The 24,985-nt window shown below is 46.1% G+C and overlaps 1 protein-coding gene across 4 annotated transcripts in view; it reads right to left on the bottom strand.

Annotated features, from left to right (window-relative positions):
• GALNT17 (polypeptide N-acetylgalactosaminyltransferase 17) overlaps window positions 1-24,985 on the bottom strand; it is a 500,944-nt gene that overhangs the window by 400,708 nt on the left and 75,251 nt on the right. For all 4 annotated transcript variants that reach the window (XR_012648117.1, XR_012648116.1, XR_012648115.1 and 1 more), the window contains exon 2: window positions 16,350-16,533. Coding sequence is in view for 1 of the 4 variants with exons in the window: in XM_075013719.1 (XP_074869820.1) it covers window positions 16,350-16,533 (184 nt within the window). In the remaining 3 variants the exon portion in view is untranslated. The remainder of the gene's footprint in view (window positions 1-16,349; window positions 16,534-24,985) is intronic.

Below are 24,985 nucleotides of genomic sequence, written 5' to 3'. Positions count from 1 at the left end.
ATAGAAAACGTGTCATACACTGCAAAATTTAGTGTCCTCCCATGAAATCTAGCCTTGTGTGTGCTTTTACCCTATACAGATTGAACCTCCCTGGTCCAGAACCCTTGGGACCTTAGCAGTCCCAGACCACAGATGTTGCTACATCAGGGGAAGCCTCCACTCTTGGGCTCCCCTACGGCCTGTTGCCTGAGGCTCCCTGGCAGCTGATTCCCTTGCTCCAGCACTTACTCCCCAGCCCCAGGCATGGCTTTCTCAGCTGTGGATCCCTGGCTGCCCTCTTGCTCGCTCCAGCTGCAGCTTACCCGGCCCCAGCTACAGTTTTCCCAGGTCACAACTTCCTGGCCCCAGCCACGAGCCACCACTCCCCGCTCTGGGCTGACAGATTCCTGGCTTCAGCCACTGCTCTGGGGGCAAGGCTCCCTGGTTACTGCTGGCCCCCCTTGCTGCCAGCCCCTCTGTGGCTGCCCTGGCGGAGGCTCTGGACACGGGTCTGGCGGCTCCTCCCACCACCCCAGCCACCGGGGTTATCTGCCAGATCACAGATGTTGCCAGATCGGAGAATCCCAGATTTCAATGTTTCAATTTGTACCACACAGATTTCATGGGAGAGACCAGTGTTGCCCACGTTGGAGGTCCTGATCTTAAAGGGACCTGTGAGGGATCACAAGGTTATTTTAGGAGGGTCCCAGTATTACCACCCTTACTTCTGCACTGCCTTCAGAGTTGGGCAGCGGGAAAGCAGGGGTTGTAATGCTGGGCTAGGTGCCCAGCTCTGAAAGCAGCACCCCGTCAGCAGCAATGTAGAAGTGAGGGTGGTAATATCACACCCATGTTGCCCTTACTTCTGTACTGCTGCTTCCAAAGCTGGTGGCAGAAGAGGCTCCCAAGGCCCCCTACCTTGTCTATTGTATGTTGAGAGCACACACATAGGGTTGTTAGATAAGAACATGAAATACTACTTCTGGGGGTACAACGTGACACCACTTTGTTTCTTAGAATGCAGACCCAGGGCTACTGATGGGTGTGGGGGGGTGCATGAGGGGTAGAGCAGTTGCCCCAAGGCTCAGCAATTCAATGGGACCTGCAATTTGCAAACACTACTACCGCAGCAGTGGCACTGACACCCTTCAGAGCCCTCAAGCCCTTTAAATCACCACTGGAGCACTGTGCCATCAGGTCTGTGCAGCTCTGAGGGCTGACAGAGGTGTGCTGTGCTCTGTGCAATGCAGAGGCGTGGCTGCCCTGGGCCTCACCTTCCTACCCAAAGCCCCATTGCTTTTTCACACCTTGGGAGACTCCTTGCTCCCAATTTGCCCAGCAGCCTGCAGAGTCTGTTTGCATCCTGGACAGAACCATAACATGCATACACCGAGAAAATCCAAGTCTGCTCTGCAAGGCAATGTTGTACATTCACTCTAACTGGCTGTAGGCTGGCTGCTGAAAACCCAGAACACACACTTCTCTAAAGAACCCCGAGCCCGCAATCAAGACTAGGACATCCATTGCACTTAACGTAACTGCTTGCAGTTTCATCACAGTTTTCAAAAAATCAGCCTACGTTACAGCTGTCACAGGGCATAGGTGGGGAAGGAGGAACTATAAACCTGATTTTATACTCGCTTTGCTCTGACTCAGTCTATGATGCTTGCAAATGCAGAGTTCCTCTTTTGCACAGCTTCACATGAAAATTAAATGGGCCTTTACATCCTTGAAAAAGCTGTGATGGCTTCTCCATGATTAGGTTTTCCTGCACTCCTTGCAAAAAGGAAAATTATTGTACTTGACAGTAGGAGAAAATCACTATGCCTTGCAATGCTTTTGCTTTCTGATATATGCATGTAGAGTCACACAAAACCTTCATGACTGTTATCAGAATGTAATACGAGAACAATGGAGAGGTCAGGAGAGTTCTTCCATCTGTTTGCAATGCACAATGATTGCAATGAAACGGTCTTGAAGCTCCTGGCAAATGTCATTCTCCCAACTGTGAATGAAGTGCTCAAAATGTGAAAAAGGATGCTGGCTTTCCCCTTAGCCTCCTCTCATGAATGCTAGCTAAACACAAGGAGCTGTGACACATGGGCTTGATTAAGCACTTCACACTGAGATACACCTATGTACGTGCAGAAGCGTTCCATCCATTAATCAAACTAAGGTAATTGCTAAGAGAAGACGGCTCCTACCTGTGGCCTTCAGGATCTTGGGACCAGCCACACCTGACTGCTAGAAAGGCACATCTCAACAGCAGCACTGCCAACAGCCACCCCTGGCCTTGGGGCAAGTTGTGGGCAGGGTTGTGGCTCCATGCCCTGGAAGAGGCAGGGCATTGGGTGGAAGGAGGAAGGCTAAGGGCATCAGCCCTCAGCACCACCCAGATCAGAGCACTGGGTCCCACCCCAGGTCTCAGAGACATGTGGAACATTGCTCGGCCACTCAGCTGGCAATTCAAAAGAACCTGAGGCTCGATTTCTGCTGCTGCTGCCCCTTTGAAGCACTAGGTCTTGGTGCAGTTATCCCCTTACCCGTCCCACTGTGGCCAGGCCTGCCAGTCCTAAGATTTGGAATGGACTACAGAGAAGAAAGTCTCGGGATGAGCCCAATAAGAAGACAAGTGCACAGACTTTGGAGACTTTCGTTAGTCTCTACTGTGTGAAAAAGAGAGCAAGGCCCTCCAGACAGAGCAGAAGGTGGTCTGCGGCTGCAGGGAAGGGGTTCAGCGAGCACAACTGGGAAGGGAGAATTCTATTTTGTGTCAAAAAACTAGACCATGGGAGAAGGAGCATGACTGGATAAAGAGCCTGTGAGGAGTTTATTTAAGGAGCCCCTTGAAGAGGCAAATGGAGGTGAAGTTCCTCATGAGTGTGGCGGTGCACCATTTCAAATTCTAGAAGGGAGGTGCTGACCCGTGAATGCCATGAAGGGGGAAAGGGCAGAGTGAAGGAAGGGAGAGAGTGGAAGTGAGGACAGCAGCTTCAGCAGTGTTACTGAGCATACTCAGCACAATTTAAGACAAAATGGAGGAGGGACTGACCCCCCTTCTCTCTCTCTCTCTCTCTCACACACACACACACACACACCCCTCCCCATCCCTTTTTCTAGAGGCTAGTAAGGCACCTGGAAACTCTAGTTTTTTTGGCAGATAAGTTAGCAATTCGCTGGCAGGAGCAATGTAACAAATTCCCATGCACAAGAAAGAAGGTTAAATAAATATTAGAGCCATTCCGCTCTAACACTAACATATTCTGACATCTTGTGGGAAGTCACTTAAGGGCCACTGGTTAGGCTTGAAATTAAAAAAAAAAAAAAATCAAAATTGTAATGTATATTCTTACTTTGCTACTGACTGTGAAAAGGAGGAGACACGTAGGGGTTAACATCCCAGGGCCAGATGCATCTGTTTTATATTAGTGTGTCAAGATGGCTATACTGGGTCAGACCAATAAGCCATCGAGCCCGGTATCTTGTCTTCCAAAAGTGGCCAGGGCCAGGTGCCCCAGAGGAAATGAACAGAAAAGACAGTCATCAGGTGATCCATCCCCTATTGCTCATTCCCAGTTTCTGGCAAACAAAGGACAGGAACATCATCCCTGTCCATCCCAAATATTACCATTGATAGACCTATCCTTCTTGAACTTCTTTTGTTCATACTGGAACCCTGGAAAAGAGTTCCACAGGTTGATCATGAAGAACCAGTTTCTTTTGTTTTAAATCAATTGCCTATACATTGCAGTGGGTGACCTTCTTGTGCTATATTAATGATGGAGTAAATAACATTTCCTCATTCAATTTTTCTGCACCACTCCTGATCTTATAGCCCTCTAACATATGCCCCTCACTCTTTAATCGTTCTGTTCCATGTTGAAAAGCCACAGTATTTTTAAATCTTCTCATAAGGAAGCTACTTCTTACCCTAATCATTTTTCACCCTTCTCTGTACCTTTCCCAAATTCAGTATAACTTTTTGATGGGGTGACCAGATCTGCCTGCAGTATTCAAGATGTGGGCAAAGCATGACTTTATAAAGAGGCAATATGATATTTTTTGTCTTCTTATCTATTCCTTTCCTAATGATTCCAAACATTCTGTTACCTACTTAGATAGCCACTGAACCTTAAGAATGCTTTCAGGAAACTATCCACAGTCACTCCAAAATCTCCTTCTTGAATGGTAACAGCTAATTTAGACCCGTTCATTTTGTATGTATAATTTTTCCACGTGCTTTACTTTGCGTGTATCAACAATGAATTGCATCTGCCCTTGTGTTGCCCAATCACCCAGTTTTGTGAGGTCACTTTGTAAATCTTCGTAGTCAGCTTTGGATTTAACTATTTTGAGTAATTTTGTCACTTCACTGTTTTCCCTTTGTTTCCTGTCTTTTAAGTGGAGTCTTCTTGGCAATCATTTAATAAGGAGTAGGACATCTTCATGTCACCCTCTTATTTGTGAGTCTGTTGATGGCTGATCAGCCTGATTCTGGAGCTGCAGATCTTATCGCAGAAGGGGCAAGTGTTGGAGGGACACGAGGCAGTTTTTGATACTCTTTTCTTCTTCTCTGCCTCTCCTCGTCTGCACTGTGGCAGGGCCTCTCAAACTGCGCCACCTCCTCATGGATTACTGTTCTCCACTGGGGATGGTCTTGGGCAAGGTTCTCCCAAGAGTCTACACCGATGCTGCACATTTTCATGTGTGCCTTCAGCATGCCCTTATATTGCTTCTGCTGGCTCCCAACACTCCTGTCGTTCCTCCAGTTAGGAAAACAGAATGTTTTGGGAGGTGCTCATCTGAATCACATGCCCAGTCCAATGAAGTTACTGATGAATGATAATGGCTTCAATGCTGGTCACGTTCGACTCTTCCAGGACACCAGTGTTTGTGCACCTCTCCTCCCAAGAGATATTTAGGATTCTCCTGAGGCAGTGTTGATGATATTGTTCAAGTGCCTTTAAATGAGGTTTCTATGTTGTCCAAGTTTCACATGCATACAGTAGTATTGGAACAACCACAGCATGGTATAGAAGGAAGCTTTGTCTTGGGATAGATGTCATGGTTCTCAAAGACCCTTTGTCTCAGGTGGGCAAAAGTAGAGCTTGTATGGCTCAGATGATGCTGAATCCTGCATCAATGTTGACTTTAGCAGAAAGACGACTTCCAAGGTATGAGAAGTGCTCCACATTTTCCAGCAGTTCTCCATTGACTTCAATAGTGGGTACATGAAATTGTCCCATCAGCGTGGATTGGTTGAGCACCTTGGTCTTTTTGATGTTCAGTGTGAGGCCAAGATTCTCATATGCTAAAGCAAAGGCACTGAAGATGGTCTGAATGGCTGCGGGAGAAAGAGCAGCAACTATGTTGTCATCCACATTCTGCAGTTCCATGGTCAAGATTGTGGAGGTCCTTCTTTTGGCCTTCAGTCTCCTGAGTTTGAAAAGCTTCCAGTTCATTCCACAGACAGACAATCACCACACCATCTGGAAGGTTGCCACTGAGATGAAGGGTCGTGCAAACGAAGGAGCAATGATGCAGTGATGGAGTAATGACATAGCCTTGTTTGACTCCTGTTTTGACCTCAAAAGGGTCACTTTGGGCTCTGTTGTTGCTAAATACTGTGGCAGTCATGTTGTCATGAAGCAGCCTCAAGATTCTAAAGAATTTTTGGGGCAGCCAATCTTTGAGAGGAAAGCTGCAGGTACAGATTTCCAAGAACAGCATCTGATGAAGTGAGTCTGTGCTCACAAAAGCTCATGCTCAAAACTTTTCTGTTAGTCTATAAGGTGCCACAGGACCCTTCGTTGCTGTTACAGATCCAGATTAACACGGCTACCCCTCCGATACATGACCATCTAGTGATCATGATAAGCCCTTTGTTACCTTAATCACACTGCCTCCCTCTGTTTGTAAACGAACTCCCTGCCCCATAGGCAAAGCTGAGAGATCACAGGCTCTGTTGCAATTAAAGCACATTCCCTAACCCCAGACACGGGTTTAAAGCTGATCTCAGTTATGAAATACAGAGGTTGAAACTTCTCCAGGCAAGGAAGAGGCTACAGCTCCCCTGGAATACCCAGCACAAAGAACCCATCTTGGGACATCTGCACTCAAGCTGCATCCAGAGCAAAAATATCTTCCAAAATGTGTTCCACAAGGATGCCCATTGGAACAAAAAAGCTTCCCTGAATCTCTTCAACTCTGTCCCTTCTTCCACTTGGAGAAATGCCTGGCTCCCAAGAAGCAGACCAAAGCTTGCAGGAACAAAAGCATCTGAGGCCAGATGTTGGCAAAGAACACAATCTTGACAGTCTATCGGGGAAGGCAATTCTGGAAACAAACTGTACTGGTGACTCAGTCACGGTGAGAATGGAGGTCAATGGCTGTGACTCAAACCCTGAACCTCTTATTCAGAATGATTATAATAAATAGGATCACTATGATTGGGCATTTCTTAGAAAATGGCTGTGGGTGACGATCTACTTCTGCTCCTTCCACAAAACCATAGGAGCTGTCCAGCAAATACAACCTCTAACAGGTATACGTTGGGAAAGACACCAATCTATCCGTACCATTCCTTACCTGTCTACTAGCAGCACCACGTCGGCAGCTGGTGAAAGGAGAGTGATCCATTCAGAACAATCAGAAAAAGACAGGTGATTGTTTTCCCTCCTTCCTTATCTATGGATTTTCCCCCTTCACTTCAAAATAGCCTGGTGGCTTTAATAATGTTGCCAGGCTAAATACAAACAGACGGAGAAGCTGTACAGCAAGAGGACTTCACCTTTGCCCAACTTCTCACAGTTCTGGGCAGACACAACACTTGTGGGCATTGTTTTCTTAAGTCTAGTGTTTGTTCCCATGCCAAAATAGCACTGAAGCCGATTTTATTAGGATTCGGGAAGAAAAGGCACGTTGTTTCTTTAAGGGTGTGAAAGGAGAGTAGGAATGGACAGAAAGAACAGGAAAATTTTGGAAGCCAGTTTTAGTCTTATAGGCCGTGTCTACACTAGCCCCAAACTTCGAAATGGCCATGCAAATGGCCATTTTGAAGTTTACTAATGAAGCATATTCAGCACTTCATTAGCATGCAGGCGGCCGTGGCACTTTGAAATTGACGCGCCTTACTGCCATGCGGCTCGTCCCAATGGGGCTCCCTTTCGAAAGGACCCTGCCTACTTCGAAGTCCCCTTATTCCCATCAGCCATAGTAATTAAAATATGTATTTTAGATAAGGGTGGTATTTTGATGGATTTATTTGAAAAAACAATATATTTGAAGATCCAAGCACTTAAAGCTAAAGCTGAGTACAGTAAACCCCTGCTTTACATATCTTCATGGTGCGTGAAACTCGCTTTAATGACATGAAGCTGCTTGGCTGTCAGCTTGCCTAGTTTCCCACAGTAGCAGGCAGCTAGGCAGGCTAAGAGTTCTTCCCCATGCCTTTCCAGAGCAGTGCTAGGCACCACTCTTGGAAGGTAGGGGGAAGGCTTTTAGCTCCCCTAACTGCCTGCCGCTGCAGGCAACCAGGCGGGCTAAAACCCCCTTTCCCAGAGCTGCACTGCTGTCAAGCTGACAGTGGCACCACTCTGGGAAGGTAGGGAGAAGGGTTTTAAACCCCCTAGCTGCTCGCTGCTGCAGGCAGCTGGGGGAGCTAAAACTCCCTTCCCCCCATGCTGCCACACTCAAACCCCCACCGCTCCAGCTCACCCTCCCCCTGTGCCGGAGGCTCCAGCTCCAACCTGCGCAGAGGGCTCAGGCTCCAGCATCCCCCTGCACATGGCGTGGCTCGGCTCCTACCCTTGTACTCACCACCCCTACAGACCCAGCTCCAAACCCCCCACCCCCCACGCAGCCCTAACCCACCCCAGGTTTAACCCCCCTGCCCCTCTCCCATGCCCCAATCCACCGCCCAAGCTCCCCCCACACCGGCTTACGCGAAATTCGAGGTGCGCGAGGTTTACATGGAATGCAACCTTGCATATCTTGGGGGACTACTGGGTGCATCTAAATATCTATTAAGGATTTTTTAGAGAGATGATTTTATTATCTTCAAACACAAACTAATGAAATGTTTAGAGCAAATTTTAAAGTAAGGTCCTGTGAAGAACAATGAACTTGTTTGTGTCACTAAACAAGGTCCTTGCCTAGTAAATGGTTTCATTATTACCTAAATGGCTCTCTCTCATGTTCAGTGCTATGCTAATAGGTCTGGCAAGCTGGACAGCTTTTCACATTTAAGTTAACAGATCCACTTGGGGGCATCAGGGAGAAGTGTCACCACTTTGCAAGCTGCGGCCACCTGCGAGCACCTTCAGGAACCATCAGAATAGGGATAGGAAAAGGGAAGAGGTTAACCACTAAGACCAAGGGGAGGCATTGCATCCCTTTGCATCTTATACCCAACCCCCATGGATTAGACACTTACCTAGATAAATGAGAATTCCATAGTTGAGTTAGGCAGGATAAAAAAAAAATCCAACATATTAGAAATAAAAACCCCTTGGTTACGAGCACTCACGAACAGGGGTGAAGAAGAAATACACCCTCAGGGCACATGGTTTCATAATTGTCTGTTATACGGTTTCTTGAAGCTTCCTGTGAAGCTGCTGCCGCTGGCCACTGTACCAGGCCAATTCTACACTACACCGTAAAGTCAACTGTAGATACACAATTCCTGCTACAGCAATTGCATAGCCGGAATCAACTTATCTACAATCAACTTACCTGGCCACCCTCCCTTACTTCTCATGGGATTGAGGAGTACAGGGGTCAACTGTCGACCCTGATAATTCGATTTTGTGCTTTCCCATTAGGCATGTGATGTTGACCCCCAGAAGATTGACCCTGGTAGTGAAGACATACTCTGAGACAGGATAGTGGTGTAGGCTAGATCATAGGTCTGATCCAGTCTGGCAAGTCCTACTTCCATAATATAGTTAGGAGGCTGCTATATTCTATTAAATCACAGTGTTCACGCATTACAGCACCAGTATTCCCTGTATGTTGAATATTTGGCTGGCTGGCTGGGAGAGATTCAGATGCTGCCCAGCTGATTAGCAGAGTGCCCACAGCTCCCCACAGCCACCAGTGTTTCAGCTGGTGGTGTACATCCACACACATCCTGGTGCTCAAAACAAAATTTATTTTGTCCATGGATGGCAAAATTAGAGGGAACCCTGCACAGCACCAGTGCCTAAAGCAGAGATGCACCAGTTTAACACAACTATGTGCTGCAGTGCCTGTCCACTTGCAGCCTGCAGGCCACATTTTATTGGGATTTAAATGTATCAAGTTTAATCATAAATAAAACTCCCAATGTCCTGTTTTCCTGCACTCTTATCTTCATGGCTGAGCACAAACCGAGGCTTAGTTTCATCAGCAACGAACACTACAAAGGATCAGTTTTTTTCCTTCAGCACCAGTTACATGCTGAAACATATAAGGACAGAGAACATTACCTACCTATCAGGGGTTGAGAGTCATCTCAAGCCACTGGATAGCACTTGGAGCACTTCTGGTGTAATGGTAAATATGCGTTTCAAGGCAGAAGATGAGGACGGATGCCAAACACGTCTTAGGTCAAATATGTAGATGAGTTGAATGACCTTTTCCAAGACTCGTTTGTATGACACGCCAAACCACACAAGCTGTTATTGTATGCAACAATACACACCAGCATCAGACTTTGAACCTAACACTTTCAGTTGTCCTTTAGCTGACAGAAGCAGTAAGCTGTTGTCATGTATGTGGATGTAATTTACACTGCATCATCGCACACTAAGTTTACATGACCAGCAGCTTCTGCTCAAGAGGTGACTGGGGTCAGAAGAATAAATGTTGTAAAAGATCACGACTGAGGACTTAAAATCAGAACTGTCTGAAGGAAGTTTGCCTGGACTCAGTACCAGTTTCGTACCTGGCACGATCCAATAGTCTTATTACCCTGTTCTCAAAAAGGGGTCTGGACTGAAGCCTGAATCCAAACTCTTAAAATGGAGGTCAGTTCTATTCTGGAGCTGAGCTACTTTCATTCAGGAGAAAGCCAGACAATCATTTTTTACCGTTCTATTAAAATAACAAAAGACAGAACACGAGTCTTCGGGAATTGCTAGCTATGAATAGTTTGAGTCCGTGGGCATTATAATTGCCAAGTAGTCTCCAGTAAAGCTGAGTATGTTTTCACAGTTATATTTAAAATTAATACATGCTTTATAATGCTTATCAGCTACAGCTTTTTTAAACAGTTTTCCTTACTAATGCAGCAATTTTAAATCCATTTAGGCTAATTTCCTTCAGCTTGAATCTATTTTAATCAGAGACCAGAGTACTTGACTAAAATACTTCGTACAAAACTCTTCATAAAAATCTGCAATAAAAGAGCACTAGGCATCAAAAATAGAGAAGCAGATCTTGCAATAAGAAGGGAGGGGAGAAATGAAATTTTCCAAGAGCTCAGTTACAACTTTGGGTTGTAGCTTTAGCATTATAAAATGCCCATCTAAAATATCAAGGATACTCAGTCACTGAAAATCCAAGTGTGACAGTATATTATGGAATGCTTCACAAGGACAAACACAGAATTACTGAGTCCCAAAAGCTCCCACATCAACCCTCTCCCAAAATAAATCAGCAGTCATGCAGCACTTTAAAGACTAAAGAAATAATTTATTAGGTGAATTGTTTTTTTTTTCCCCCCCAAAAGAGCTTTCACGGGACAAACCCACTTCTTCAGATCAACCATATTTCCAGTACAGACTGACAGTTATAGAGCACAGAGGTCCAAAAAAGAAATAAAAACTGACAAATCAGATACATGGAACTGAAGGGGGGGGGTGAGGGGGAGACATACTAATTATCTTGACTGAGATCATTACGAATACCAAAGGAAGGGGAACAGTTCTTGTAAATAGAGAGATCTCTGTGTTAGTCTGTTTTGATGGTCCTTGCAATCCGTGAGATAATTGTTATCTCTATTGAGACCAAGTGTTAATGTATTGAATTTGAGCATGAACTCCAGTTCACACGTCTCTCTTTGTAATCTGCTGTTAAAGTCTCTGTCGTAAAATGCGTATTCTCAGGTCTTTAACAGAATGGCCCACCCCACTGAAGTGCTCACTGACAGGTTTATGTATATTAAGATTCCTAATGTCTGCTTTTTCAAAGTCTTTAAAGTGCAACAGGACTGCTGGTTTGTTTTATTAGAATACAGACTAACACAGCTACCTCTCTGTTAATCCTCTCCCACAATATTAGCCAAATCCCACAATCATATATGTAACAAACTCAAACGTAGTGGGAGGGAAATGCAAAATAACACAGACCAGATGTGACTGTTGTCCCTATGCAAGAAAGAGCTGGAGTTGTGAAAAGCTAAAAATGAAAGAATGAATTCGCACACACCCACACACACCCAGGGCCACAAAGTCATCTCACAAATTAGCTGTGACAGTTCTAAAGGTCAGAATTCCAGATGGGAAAGTCTATGTAAAGAGCTCCTTTTCAGAAGGCTCGCCCCAAGGGTTTTCCATGCAGTAAAGATTTGTGAATCAGGTAACCAGAGGTGCAAACCCTTCCATTTCTATCTGCAACTCATTTTGCTGATACAAATATGCACATGCAAATTGTGCCTGCTGAAAGCTTCATTCCCTTTGAATATTCACACAAACATTTCTGTTTTCATTGTTAAAGGGACTTGGAAACCACTGTTGGCTGCCTGAAACTTAAGCACCCTGCAGCAAGTGAAGGACTTGGTTTGTCATGACATGAAGCCCTCAACTCTTTCCCAGGGTGCTATATGGAACCTTATCTCCTTTTTGCGTGATTATAAGTGGTTTGCAGATTCCAGGTAATATCATTATCACTGGCCTAATGCCGTGGCACATGGATATATATATACATATTGTAGACACATTTTGTGGGAGCCTTCGCTGACACCATAGGTAAACTGATGCTTTCCTATTTCAGGGACCATTCTGTAAGATGTATCTACAATTAAGTTTAATAAAATATAGCTGCACTAATGTCTGTTCCCAGGCTCTTAACAAAATGATTTGGCATCTCATTTGTGTGCACTTCTCTATGTGCTTAGCAGGTAAAGGTCATATCTCATCATTATAATCTTAAAGTTTATCTGGGAAAAAAAAAAAAGGTACATCACCATTCAGCACCTTCGTTTAAAAGAATCTGTGCTGAAGTAGCATTCTCCCATGAACTAAATGTGCTGTAACAGGGCTGCTGACAGACTTCACTGGCCCCAGAGCAAGGTGGGGGAGGGACCGGTTCTGGGCCCCTGGAAATGGAGGGGCTTCAGCCAGTACAGGATGCTAGCTTCTCCCAAAGGGTCCTTGAGCACCATCTGGTGCATGGCATCCTACACTCTGGTGACAATTTAAAGGACACGGGCACCTGATGATGCTATAGCTGTGGTAGAGGCAGCTGGGAATCCCAGGTCCTTTCAAACTGCTGGGCCCTGGGGCAGCTGCCCCCTTCCCTGCCCCTCCTATCAGTGGCCCTGTTCTCTAATCATAGAGATGTAGGACCAGAAGGAACCTTAGTTGTTCATCTACTCCAGTGATTCCCAAACTTTTAGGCCCAGGGCCCATCTTGCCCAATGCAAACATTACCATGGATCCTGGGCCAGCCACTCATGACAACAAAATGTTACTGCTGACCTCTAAATACCTTAAACATTAAATTATTCATATTAGGCTACTGGAGCTATAACATAATGGGGCATATATAACTGATAAGAAAGGAAATATTATTAATCAAAGTAATTAAATAGATGAAGCACTTCAGCTTTATCATGTTCGTATACCCAGCTTGGCTTTAAATAAAGCAAAATATTAATTATGTCCAAAACAAAAGATTTCAATGCTGTCTTTATTTATGGCAGGGGTGGGGAACCTTTTGTGGGTTCGGGAGCACTGCTCTAGAGAAAAATCAGTTGGCAGCACACAAGTGAGAGGCAAACTCCTCCCCCCCCCCAAAAAAAAAAAAAAACACTCAACCCTCACTGATGTGACCCCCAACTCAGATGTCTCATGGGAGGGAAGTGGGAGAGAGAAGACAGAGTAGATTAAGCTTCAGGGCTTCCCATGAGCCAGACTGACTCTTTTGGGGTCCCGGAGTTAGTTGATTTTGTGACCTCCCAGGCTCTGGGGTGAGGCCAAAATTGAGGGGATCAGTGTGCAAGAGGGGTCTGCCAGAGAGTGGGATAGGGGTGAGAATGGAGGGTGTGGGTGGGAGGTAGGGTGCTGGAGTGGGCTGGAAGTGGGGTTATAGCTGCAAGGGAGGGTGCAGGAGTAAGCGCAGGTGCAGGATCAGTCTGGGGGTAGCAGGTCTGACTTGGGGAAGGGTGCAGGAGCAGGCTGGGGTGCAGATTCTCGGTGGGAACTATATGTGTGTGAGGGGGTTGGGGGCGGACTCTGGGCTTGAGGGCAACGGAGAGGCACTTACCTGTCCCAGACAAGGCCTCTCGCTGCTCCCATTGCCCATGACTCCAGCTGGGGGAGGGGCAGCAGAAGTGCACCGAGCCGCTTGCGCTCCACACAACCCACATCTGGCAGTGAGGCTTGGGCCTTACTTCCCCACCCCCATCCCATGCAGGAAGCTGGTGCTGGCGCTCCAACCTCATGGGGTGGGGAGAGTGAGGCTAGAGCACCATCTGATAAAGCGGGTCTTTGCCCACGAAAGCTGATGCTCCAAAATACCTGTTAGTCTATAAGGTGCCACAGGACTCTTGTTGTTCTCGAAGACACAGACTAACACGGCTACCTCTCTGATGCTAGAGCACCAGGGCAGCTTCCCGGCTGTAAGGCAAGCAGTAGGTGTAGGGGAGCTCTAAGCCCGCAGCCCCCTTGCAAGGCAACTACAGACCACTATGGAGAACCACTGATCTAGTCCAGTTCCCTGCAATGAAGCAGGACTAAATATTATCTAGGCCAGGAGCCTCAAACGCACAGCCAGTGGGCCACCCCCCGATGGAGAGCTTGCGTTATCTGGCCTGGGAGCACTGACCCGCCAGGGCGAGGGGCCTGTCCATTCCTATGCCCCAAACTCCTTCATGTCGCTGCCCCAATCCCTCCACCCACCCCCATGCCACCCCCGCCCCAGGGCGGTGGCCTCAGGATCCTGGCGTAGGGCAGCAGCAGCAGTCGGTACTCCCCCCATTCCTGCATTCTCTGTGGCAGCAGGAGATTCAGGGAAGTGTTGAGCACTTGCACTCGGTGAGTGTACTCACACCGTATCCCCCTAGCTTCCACTGCTGCAGGGAGTGTGGGCAACCATTGCAGCTGCCCTGCGCCAGATGCCCTTACAGCCCCCAAGGCCATGTCCCTGTGGCACAGGGTGCCATGGCAGGGAGGGAGGGGAACCGTGGTAGGAAGGGGCAGGGCTTGGGGTACAGGAAAGGCAGGACCCCCCAGCCCACAGGTACTCCCCACAACTGCTCCATCTGGGGATGGCGTGAATTCAAAACCCCTCATTGAGACCATCTCTGACAGGGACTGGTCTAACCTTTTCTTAGAAACCTCCAGTAATGGAGATTGCACAGCCTTCCTAGGCAATTTGTTCCAGTGCTTAACCAGCCTGACAGCTGGGGCCTTCTTCTTCGTGCTTCACCTAAATCTATTTTGCTGCAATTTAAGCCCATTAGTTCTTGCCCTGTCCTCAGTGGTTAAGTAAAACAATTTATCACCCTCTGCTTCATAACCACCTTTTACATACTTCAGGTCTTATGCTCCTCTTCCCCCACTGCCTCACTCTTCTCTTTTCCATACTAAATAAACCTGTAGGTTTTTTTTTTTTTCCAATCTTCCCGCAGACGACATTTTCTAGACCTATTGCTTTCCTCTGGACCTTCTCCAATTTGTGCCTCATCCTTCCCAAAATATGGTGCCCAGAACTGGACAAAATACCCCAGTGGAGGCACTGTCAGTCCTGAGTGGAATGGAAGAATAACTTTTCATGCCTTGCTTACAAGACTCCTCCTAATGCATCCCATCTTAACTACGGAGCTCAAACCCGAAAATAAAATCAAGATCACTCTAACCTGAAAAGCTCTCGCTTTGGACCCATATTTTATGCATTTCCTCATATCTCCCTTCTATTACAACTGGGCGATTGAATGACTAGCACGGCACTGGAAAGGGAGGTATCAAACAGCTGCATGAGAATCAGAGATGCAAAGCCAAAAATGGCTGGTGACTGTAGGGCTGACAGCTGCTTCGGGCCCTGAGGCAAGGTGTGTGCGCAGGGGCAGCTCTATGCCACCTGGAAGGGGTGGGACCTCAAGCAGAAGAGGCAGGACCAAGGGCAGTCAGCCTGTAACACTGCCCAGACCACAGCGTGGTCCTCCACCCCAGCTCTCACAGCCATGTGGAGAAAAGCTGCAGTGGCAATTCAAAGGGGCCCAGAACTCAGGCCACTACCACTGATTCACTAGCAGCAGGGGTGGCCGGTTGGTCCAGGCTCTTTTGAATCATCAGACCCCAGAGCAATTGCCTTCTTTCCTTCCCGCAGTCCACAGCCTTGGCTGGTGACCATCTTAATAGGAACGGGAAGGACTTAGGACTGGAAGGGACCTCTTGGGTCACCAAATCCAATCCCCCACTGTCACGGGCAACCCCACCAAAGTATTATTATTTGTTTGTATTATTGTAGCACCTACAAAGGCATCCATTGAGCTAGCTGCTGCACAAATACAGAACAAAGAGACAGTCACCCCATTCATTAACTTCATGTGGGGTACGCAGCCACCTTGGAGTCCATTCTTTGGCCTAAACTCCCATTCCAGAAGCTAGCATGTTGAGAAGTGCAGCAAAAGCAGCCTGCTCATCTATCGGCTGGGTAATGGGAAAGATGTGCTTCTCTTCCCCGTGACATTATACTCTTTGGGCTGATGAAACCACAGTGCAGACTGGCACTGAAGGGACAGTCTGGCTAGAAGGATGATGAGGTACAAAGCAGGGGACAATAGCATTCTCCTAGAACTCTAGGACGACTGTGGATTTGGCAAGAAAAGAAAGTAGGACCTCTCTCCCCAATTCTGAAGAGCATCAGTCATCCATGAAAATCTGCATCTGCTACCATCCAGGGCAGGGTTCTGCTGCCTGGAGCAGAGATTTACCTCTTTTATCACAACCTACTACAATTTTACTAGCAACATACTAAGTTTTGCCCTGGTAAATTGTCTCATGGGCTTAATCCCAATCAAACTGTTTACTATTCAATAAGATTGCCTTGGGACAGAGTTAAGTAGGACAGGAAAAAGCATCAAGTGAGATCCTGGAGGAAACTGACAGAGCTGGCTTATCACTCTCACCAGCAGTTCCAAGATGTTGATAATAAAGGCTACTTACTTGGTGGGCCGATAATCCGGTATGGAGCGATCCAGTGAAATCTTCTCACTGAGGTAGGAATTATAGCCATATTTCTCGTGCGGCCCCTTAGCCTTCTCTTCCTCCGCTGGGGAAAGGGTGGCAGGAAGCCCCCCTTTCCCACGCCCACCGTAGCCTTCAATGAGACCAAGTGACTTAGACAAGCCTAGGGACAGAAGGGGAAAAAAAAAAAAAGATAATTGTTGTAGAGTGCTTCTCTCTCAATTCACCATCGCCAGCAGCCAAACAGTTCTATGCATTTTTCCCAGCAGTAAGTGAATGCCCGTATGGACCAGCACATCAGATGAAGGGGACTTCAACTGAGGATTCAAGTTAGCTATTCAGAGAAGCAGTCAGACTCATCTTCACCACCCCATTTGTGGGTGGAGAGATTGTATATTTTCACACAGGATATACTATTTGGTGTGTCCACAGGCAATCCATTAAGGGTGCAAAGGGGGTCACACGCCCCCCCAACATCGGGGCCCCACCCCCTGCCCTCACCGTCCATGCCATGCCACTTCCGATATGCATGGGGGTAGTTGCACTCCTCCCCAGGAGTGGCACAGCCTGAGTGCAGTGCAAACTTCCCAGTGCTACTCTCAGGCTGTGTTGCTCCCTGGGTAGGGGGTGGACTGCTCCACACTCACCAGAAACAGCTTCTTCGTTAAGACACCGGCAAGAGACAGGGAGGGGCATGGGTGGAGCAGGAATGATAGGGGGAGGGGTGTGGATGGGGGCTAGGGCAGGGGCACGTGTCTGGTACCCAGCTTGGAATGCCTGCACCTGTTGCCTCTGGGGAAGCCTGTTCAGTCATGTATCTCCTGTTATAGTGCCCATCACTGTTCCATTTGTTGCCCAGCCAGGCAGGAAAGGAAGTTGAGAAATTCATTATCTGCAGTGATATATCCCATCACTCCACCAAAGTGCCGTCCTGAAAGAAGTTCCCTGTCAGTTGCCAACAGGATCTCCTGGAGACCTGTGCATACTGCAAACCACGGTTATTTCTACCTACTTCCCTTTCTCAGTAGGGTAATTACATCTAAGGTTAGACGTCCCCAGAAGGAGAACAGGCTGAATACAGACTAAGAATAGAAACATGCTAGGTAACTGCCAAGTGAATATATTTCTTCCTTAGTATGAACGATGAATAGCACACAAATGTTGCTGATTTAGAAACATTTCTTTCCTCCTTGCTTTGTTAAAGTGTAACTTTCTAAGACCTTTATCAAATGGATTTTTTTCATTCCTATCTGCACAACTGTAGGAATTAAGCAAGTTCAAGAATGAATCAAAGAACTCAATGACTGGGGAGCTTGTGCACAGCCAGGTTAAGCCTTGAATCACAGAATCACAGGGCTGGAAGGGACCTCTGGAGGTCATCTAGTCCAGTCCCCTGCTTCAAGCAGGATCAACCCCCACTAAGTCTTCCCAGCCAGGACCTTGTCCAGCCGGGACTTAACCTCAAGGGATGGAGAATCCACCACCTCTGTAGGCAACACATTCCAATGCTTCACCACCCGCCTGGTGAAGTAGTTTTTCCTAATATCTAACCTACACCTTTCCCTCTTCAACTTCTGACCATTCCTCCTTGTTCTGCCATCTGACACCACTGAGAACAGTTTCTCACCCTCCTTTTTAGAGCTCCCCTTCAGGAAGTTGAAGGCTGCTATTAAATCACCTCTAAGTCTTCTCTTCTGTAAACTAAACAAACAAACTTGCTTCACTACTGAAACACAGCATCTGACATGTTCACATTTGTTTCACTAGTGAAGATTCAGACCTTTCCCTCTGCAGATGCAAAGAGATTTGATGCATTTTTAAAAACAAAACACAACAAAACCTTGGTATTACCTGCTTCATTCTTATTTCAGAGAACCCTGATTTGCAAAGCGGGGCTCTTCATCACCCCAAAGACAAGAGAAGATGGTCTGGTAGTGAAAGAATTCAGAGATCAGAGTTCTACTACTGAATTTGGTATGTTTGTCATGTGTAACCCTGAGGAAATGAAACAAAGCAGCAGAAATGGAGCACTTTAAAGACTAACATAATAATTTATCCGGTGATCAGCTTTCATCGTTTGTTAGTCTTTAAAGTGATCCATTTCTGCTGCTTTGTTTTGTTGGAGTACAGACTAACAGGGCTACCTCTCTGTTCCTGAGCAAGTGACTTAGGCTCTTTATGCTCCAGGTTTCCCGTTTGCAAGATAGGGATTTTAACACTTCCCTGCCTTACAGGGCTGTTGCCAAGCTAACCAAAAATCACTTGTGAGAATAAATTACTGTGAAATCCTCTGACAGGAGGTGTTATTATTGTCACCACTTCTGACAAGGGATCTCTATCTCGCCAGCTCTCCAAATTTCATCGTGAATCTCATGATATTTAAGCGTTGGAGACAGGCAAGTATGTAAAGAGCTCAAAAAGCAGAAAGCAAATTGAAAAATCCTAAAGTTGTTATTAAAAAACAAACAAACATGATTTTAAGCCACTTGAGATTTTGGGGGGGTTGAGTTATACCTGGGGTAAATAATACTACAGAGCCACCCATGGGCCAAATGCAGCCCACCAGGGTCCTACCTGCAGCCTGTGCAACCACCGTCTGCCCCTACACCCATGTGCCCCTCATGCACTGGGGTGCCGGAGCTCTCCAGAACTTTTGAAGAGCCATAAATTTCTTGATTTGTGTGCCACCCCCACTCCCCCATCCCTCTCACAGCTGGAACACCATGAATCAGCTGTCCATGGCCTTTCACGTTTGGAGTCAGGGGGAGGAGCAGGGATGGGGAGCAAATCAGCAGCTTCATGGTGCTCTGAAAATGCTGAGTGGGAGGAGGAGGAGGAGCAGGTAAGTGTGGGGCTCCGATGCCTCAGTGTGCAAGATGAGCATGGGGAAGGGAGCAGGTGGGGGTCTGCAGGATGCATGAGGTCCACTAAGATGAAGGGGAGACAGTCATGTGACCCCCTCACTAATCCTGATTGCCCTTGCTGCTATAGAACAATGTCTCACACTTTGCCTTTAAGACAGCCAGGATCGTATTCCGATCTTATTTACACCCATGCCAATTCAGAGAAACACCCCCCTGGGTAGATTTACTCTGGATTTTAATGATGGTAACAGGTATGAGTTTAGAGCCAAATTTTAATACATTTTTTTCTCACCCTGTTCATGAACTCTCACTACTGCAAACTCTCTATGTGGAGGAAATTACCCTACCCTTTACCAGTGCTATTTCTTGGCTGGAAAAAATAGAGTTATGAAATATTGCAGATACATTTTATTACACGTGCCCTACGCTCCCACTGGTTAGCTTTTAAAGCTCTGACCCCTTAACCTTCCTGGGTTTTATTTATTTACTTAAATTTATAACTGTGCTCCTCCCTTGTAACATTTATCATTTTTTTTAAAGGTTTCAGATGTGTATAATAGAATTATGTGCTCTCCATGCAAAGTTGCTGAGCTACTTTTTTTCTTCCTCTTCGGAGACTCTTTATACAGGGATGTGCAAAGTGGGGGATGGGCCCCCTCATGAAGGCCATGACTTTTCATAAAAGCGGGGAGTAGCACAATCACCTACTGGGTCTCAGGCTCATCCATCTCATTAAAAATGTTGAAATTTGTTCCTGGTTTTATGTCTGTGTATTCACAGTTACGTATTGATTAATAAAGTTTTTACATTCTACATACAGTACTTATTTTCTTCCACATGTTGAAAGGTGTTTTTTTTATATGAACATGACCGAAATTACTATCTGTCTGGATTACATTAGATAGGTTGGGGGGCCCTGCCACCTGCAGGGATGAAAAGTGGGTCCTGACATAAAAAGTTTGCTTACACCTGGGTTAGAGGACCCAGAATCTGCATGTTGATATGGTTTAGAGCCTTCTTTACATTAGGGATTTTTTAAATCAAAAGCTCCCTAGTGTAGCTAGCCGCAGAACATCTCACGTGCACATGGAACGGCTATCAAAAACATAAATTTCCTGTCTCACCCACATCACAGAAGGTATTAGGCCTGGTTTACAGAAGGGTGCAACGTCAAGCTAAGCTACACAACTCCAGCTACCTTAACAGCATGTACCTTAGGTCGAGATACCACAGAGTTCCCCCTACAGGGAATCCCCTTATTCTTCTCACTCCAGAGGAGTACTGGAATTGATGGGAGCATGATTAGCACTAGATCTTTACTAGACTGGCAAAATGAACCCCTGGGAGATCAATCTCCACAGCATTAATCTCCCAGTAAGTGTAGACAAGGCCTAAATGACATGGTGTTTCAAAATCTGAAAGCCACAGGAGGTGTCCACATTACCATTCCTACCCTCACTAACTGAAGAGAATATATGTTGGTGCTAACAATGGTGGGACAGCTTTGTTAATGAGCTCTAGCGTAGTCCAGGTTCTATGCCTCATGAACAAGAAGCCTCATTTTCAACTGAGGAAGCTCCACAGAGCAAGAACTGACCTGGTCCAGCTGGTTATCTTTGAATGAAAAGCCTATAACTCTTATTTCATGGCAGAAAGACATATCAGTGTTCGTTCATATCAACCAGCTGAATAGTCACTGGAGCTAATTTCCAGATAGACATCTCTCTGCTTTACTCTTCCATCGGCTCACAGCATTACATCAAAAACTAATAAACCTATGTCAAACCATTTAATGATTGACAAATTAAATACATAACACAATCATCCTGGTACCACTAGGGAGGGGATCAGCAGGGAGCACATATACTCTTTCAATGCTGTCCTATCAGGTATATCAAAAACACTCAAAAGTGTAGTCAAAAAAATGAAAATCCCCAGATGTGATCTCTTAACTAGGATCTAGGCATTTTATTCCAACACCATCATATGCCTCCTTTCCTGTGGGAGGCTGCCTGAAAGGTTCACCAATGCAGTTAATGTGTCACTTTGTTTTAAGGTTCTTGGAACTCAGGATCAAAAAACGTTTGGAAAGGACATTGCCAGCCCAACACTAACAACAGGAACATGAGAGAGACATTTGTTTCCAATTAGTTGGTTTCAGTCCCATTTCTTCTGCAGTAGAGAAACAGTCAGATGAAGACCTTGATCCAGCGAATCACTTATGCCTTCTCATCTGATTTTATTTAGGTAAAAAACATGCCCCTGTGCGTGTTTTAGGCATCATTGGTCTATCTTAAGAATACCACTTAGATGCAGCAGTGCAATTTCACCTAAAAACTCCACTGAAGTCGAATAACAACTTACACTGTTCAAACAATTCGCCAAGCTTATGGGTATGTCTTTACCATGTGGAAGACTGACCCGGTCAGGATCGATCTGCCGGGGTTTGATAAGCATGCCTAGTAGGGATGTGCGAACTTTAACCCTCTGGATTTGACAGTTGACCCCTGTACTCCTCAATATCATAAGGAGTAAGGGAGGTCGGTGGGAGACTGACCCACTGACCTCTCTCTGTCAGGACAGTCAGTAGTAGTAAAGACATACCCATAAGCTTAGAGAATTGTTTGAAGAGGATTTGAGTGTAAGTTGTTATTCAGCTTCAGCGGAGCTTTTAGGTGAAATTGTACTGCTGCATCTAAGTGGTATACACCAATGATGCCCAAAACACACACAGAGGCATGTTTTTTACCTAAATAAAATCAGATGAGAAGGCATAAGTCAATTGCAGATAAGTCAATACTAGTCACACAATTGCGGTAGCTAGCACCGCATATCTACAACAGACTTTTATGGCTAGTGTATACCTGGGCTATAATTCCTCCCCCCACAATCACTCTGTTTTCAAATGCCTGGGGGAAAAGATGAGTCTTACAAACATACCTTTCACACAACATTTCAGCATAAAAATTGTGGCTTCTTGCTTACTTGCCCTCCTCACCTCCCTCCCACCTCACCTGCTTCTGCCTGTCCCCACCTATTTTGTCTTGTGTTGTACTTGGACAATAAGCTGTCAGGGCCAAGAGGAATTTTTGTTCTGTGTTTTGTACAGCACCAAGCACAACAGGATTCTGGTCTGTGACAGGACAGTGTAGGCATGACTGCAGCACAAAGATCATCCAATCTGGGCTCCTTTGGGGGAGAAGGGAGGGTTAGTCCCAAAGCTCATTAAAGAGAATACTTTGCCTGCACCACCACCCCCATGTTGGTATGATTGGGATGACAGCTTTAGCACCACTGCTGAGATCAGCTCTCACTGTACTGCACAGACAACATGTTTTTAACTCTAAGCAAGAGTGGTACTTTGAACACTAGTTGCATGCTTAAAGTTAAATATGTGCTTAAGGCCTTTACAGGTGGTAAATATATATTTAATTCTCTGTCTGCCTTCTGCTGCCACCGGAGACTGGATCTCTGGGAGGGGACAATCTCCCCTATCAGCTCTACGCTGCTGACAAAGAATGAATCATTCGATGCTTCTGGGGCTTTAGAAGCAGGGAAGAATACATTGATTGTGACAAAAATAGAACGGGCATGAACTTTTCCCAACATCAGACCAAATCTTTATTATTACGGTCAGGCACAAAACCAACTTTCAACTGCAGAAAGGTGTTTGTTGGAATTTTTGTTGGCTTTTGGGGTTATTTTTTGCACCCTTTGGTCCCACCCTCTCTACAAGTGACAAACACCCTTAATCTCACCTCCAAAAAAGCCTGATTCTAGGTGATTCTCTGCCCAATTTTATGAACAAGAGATTGAGACAGTGTGGATAAAGATCAAGCACTGACCTCATAGAGTCACAGAATTCTAGAATCCTAGGGCTGGAACAGACCTGAGGAGGTCATCAAGTCCAGCCCCCTGCTTAAAGCAGGATCAACCCCAACTAAATCATCCCAGCCAGGACTGTGTCAAGATGGGACTTAAAAACCCTTTAGAGATGGAGAATCCACCAGCCCCCTAGGTCCTTCACCACTTTCCTGGTGAAATAATTTTTCCTAATATGCAACCCACACCTCCACTGTAACTTCAGACCATTGCTGCTTGTTCTGCCATGCCTCACAACTGAGAACAACCTTGCTCTATCCTCTTTGGAATCCCACTTCAGGAAGTTGAAGGCTGTTATTAAATCACCCCTCACTCTTCTCTTCTGCAAACTAAATAAACCCAAATCTCTCAGCCTCTCCTCATAGGTCACGTGCTCCAGCCACTTAACCATTTTCGTTGCCCTCTGCTGGACCTTCTCCAGTGCATCCACATCCTTTCTATACTTGCGGGGGGGGAGGGGCTAGAACTGGACGCTATATTCCAGATGCGGCCTCAACAGTGCCGAATAGAAGGAAATAATAACTTATCTAGACCTGCTGGATATTCTCCTCCTAATGCACCCCAATATGCCATTAGCCTTCTTGGCTACAAAGGCACACCGTTGACTTATATCTACCCTCTCCTCCACTGTAATCCCCAGGTCTTTGTCTGCTGCACTGCTACTTAGCACGTCGGTCCCCAGCCTGTAACAACGCTTGGGATTCTTCTGTCCCAACAGCAAAGACCCTGCACTTGTCGTTGCTGAACCTCATCAGATTACTTTTGGCCCAATCCTCCAGTTTATCTAGGTCACCCTGGACTCTTCCAAGTATCTACCTGTCACCCAAGCTTAGTGTCATAAGCAAATTTGCTGAGGGTGAAATCCATCCCCTCATCCAGGTCACTAATAAAGATGTTCAACAATACTGGCCCTATTGAGTCCTTGGGGCACTCAACTTGAACCTGACGGCCAACCAGACACTAAGCCATTGATCACTACCCACGGGGCTCAACTCTCTAACCAGCTTTCTGTCCACCTTACACTCTATGTATCCAATCCATACTTCCTTAACTTATGGGCAAGAATATCGTGGGAGACTGTATCAAAAGCTTTGCTAAAGTCAAGGTATATCACACCCACTTATTTCCCTATGTCCCCAAAGCCAGTTACCTCATCATACAAGCTAACTAATCAGACTGTCTTTGAAAACTCGTGGAGATCGGGAAAGGTGCTGCATGACTGGAGAAAGGCAAATACAGTAAACCCTCTATATGTGTGATTTCGACTTGAGCTTCACACGAGTCGAAATCCTGGGCTTCCCAGGGGCTGTCGGGAACACAGCTCCTCTACCTGCTCCCCACACCAGCCCCCTGCTCCCTCAGCTGGGAGAAGCCACTTTGCCAACTGGGGGGATGGGGCACACAAACAATTTTCAAAGACAACAGCCAAAGGTTCTGCGGTGATATTTGTTAATTCCCTGAGTACCCTTGCATGCATTAAATTTAGGCCCATGGATTTGTGTATGGCTAGCTTTTCTAAATAGCTCTTACCCTGCTAACCTGGATCAGATCTCTGAACATTCCAGAGCTACACCCATCATTAAATTTGTCCAAATGTCTCAGAAAGAGAACTTTGCTCAAAGCTCCCCACTGATCATTTGAATTTTGGGGCAAAGGAGCATCTGGCTCTAACACCATTGTAAAAAGCACCTATGCCTACAGCTCTACACAGCTGAGCCACTCCTGCTGGAAAGCAGAATTCATATTCTCCAAGGACTCCTAAAGTGTTGGTTTTCTTCATGATGCAATAAAAATTTAATTTCTGTAGCAAAATTATTCCTACACTAATGCAGTAACAGTAGCAATATTATTTTACTTTTAAACTAGCAG

This window comes from Carettochelys insculpta, chromosome 19, assembly GCF_033958435.1.
Source record: "Carettochelys insculpta isolate YL-2023 chromosome 19, ASM3395843v1, whole genome shotgun sequence".
Classification (NCBI taxonomy): domain Eukaryota; kingdom Metazoa; phylum Chordata; order Testudines; family Carettochelyidae; genus Carettochelys; species Carettochelys insculpta.
The sequence above is the reverse complement of the archived record's forward strand: the minus strand, read 5'-3'. Positions and strand labels throughout refer to the sequence as shown.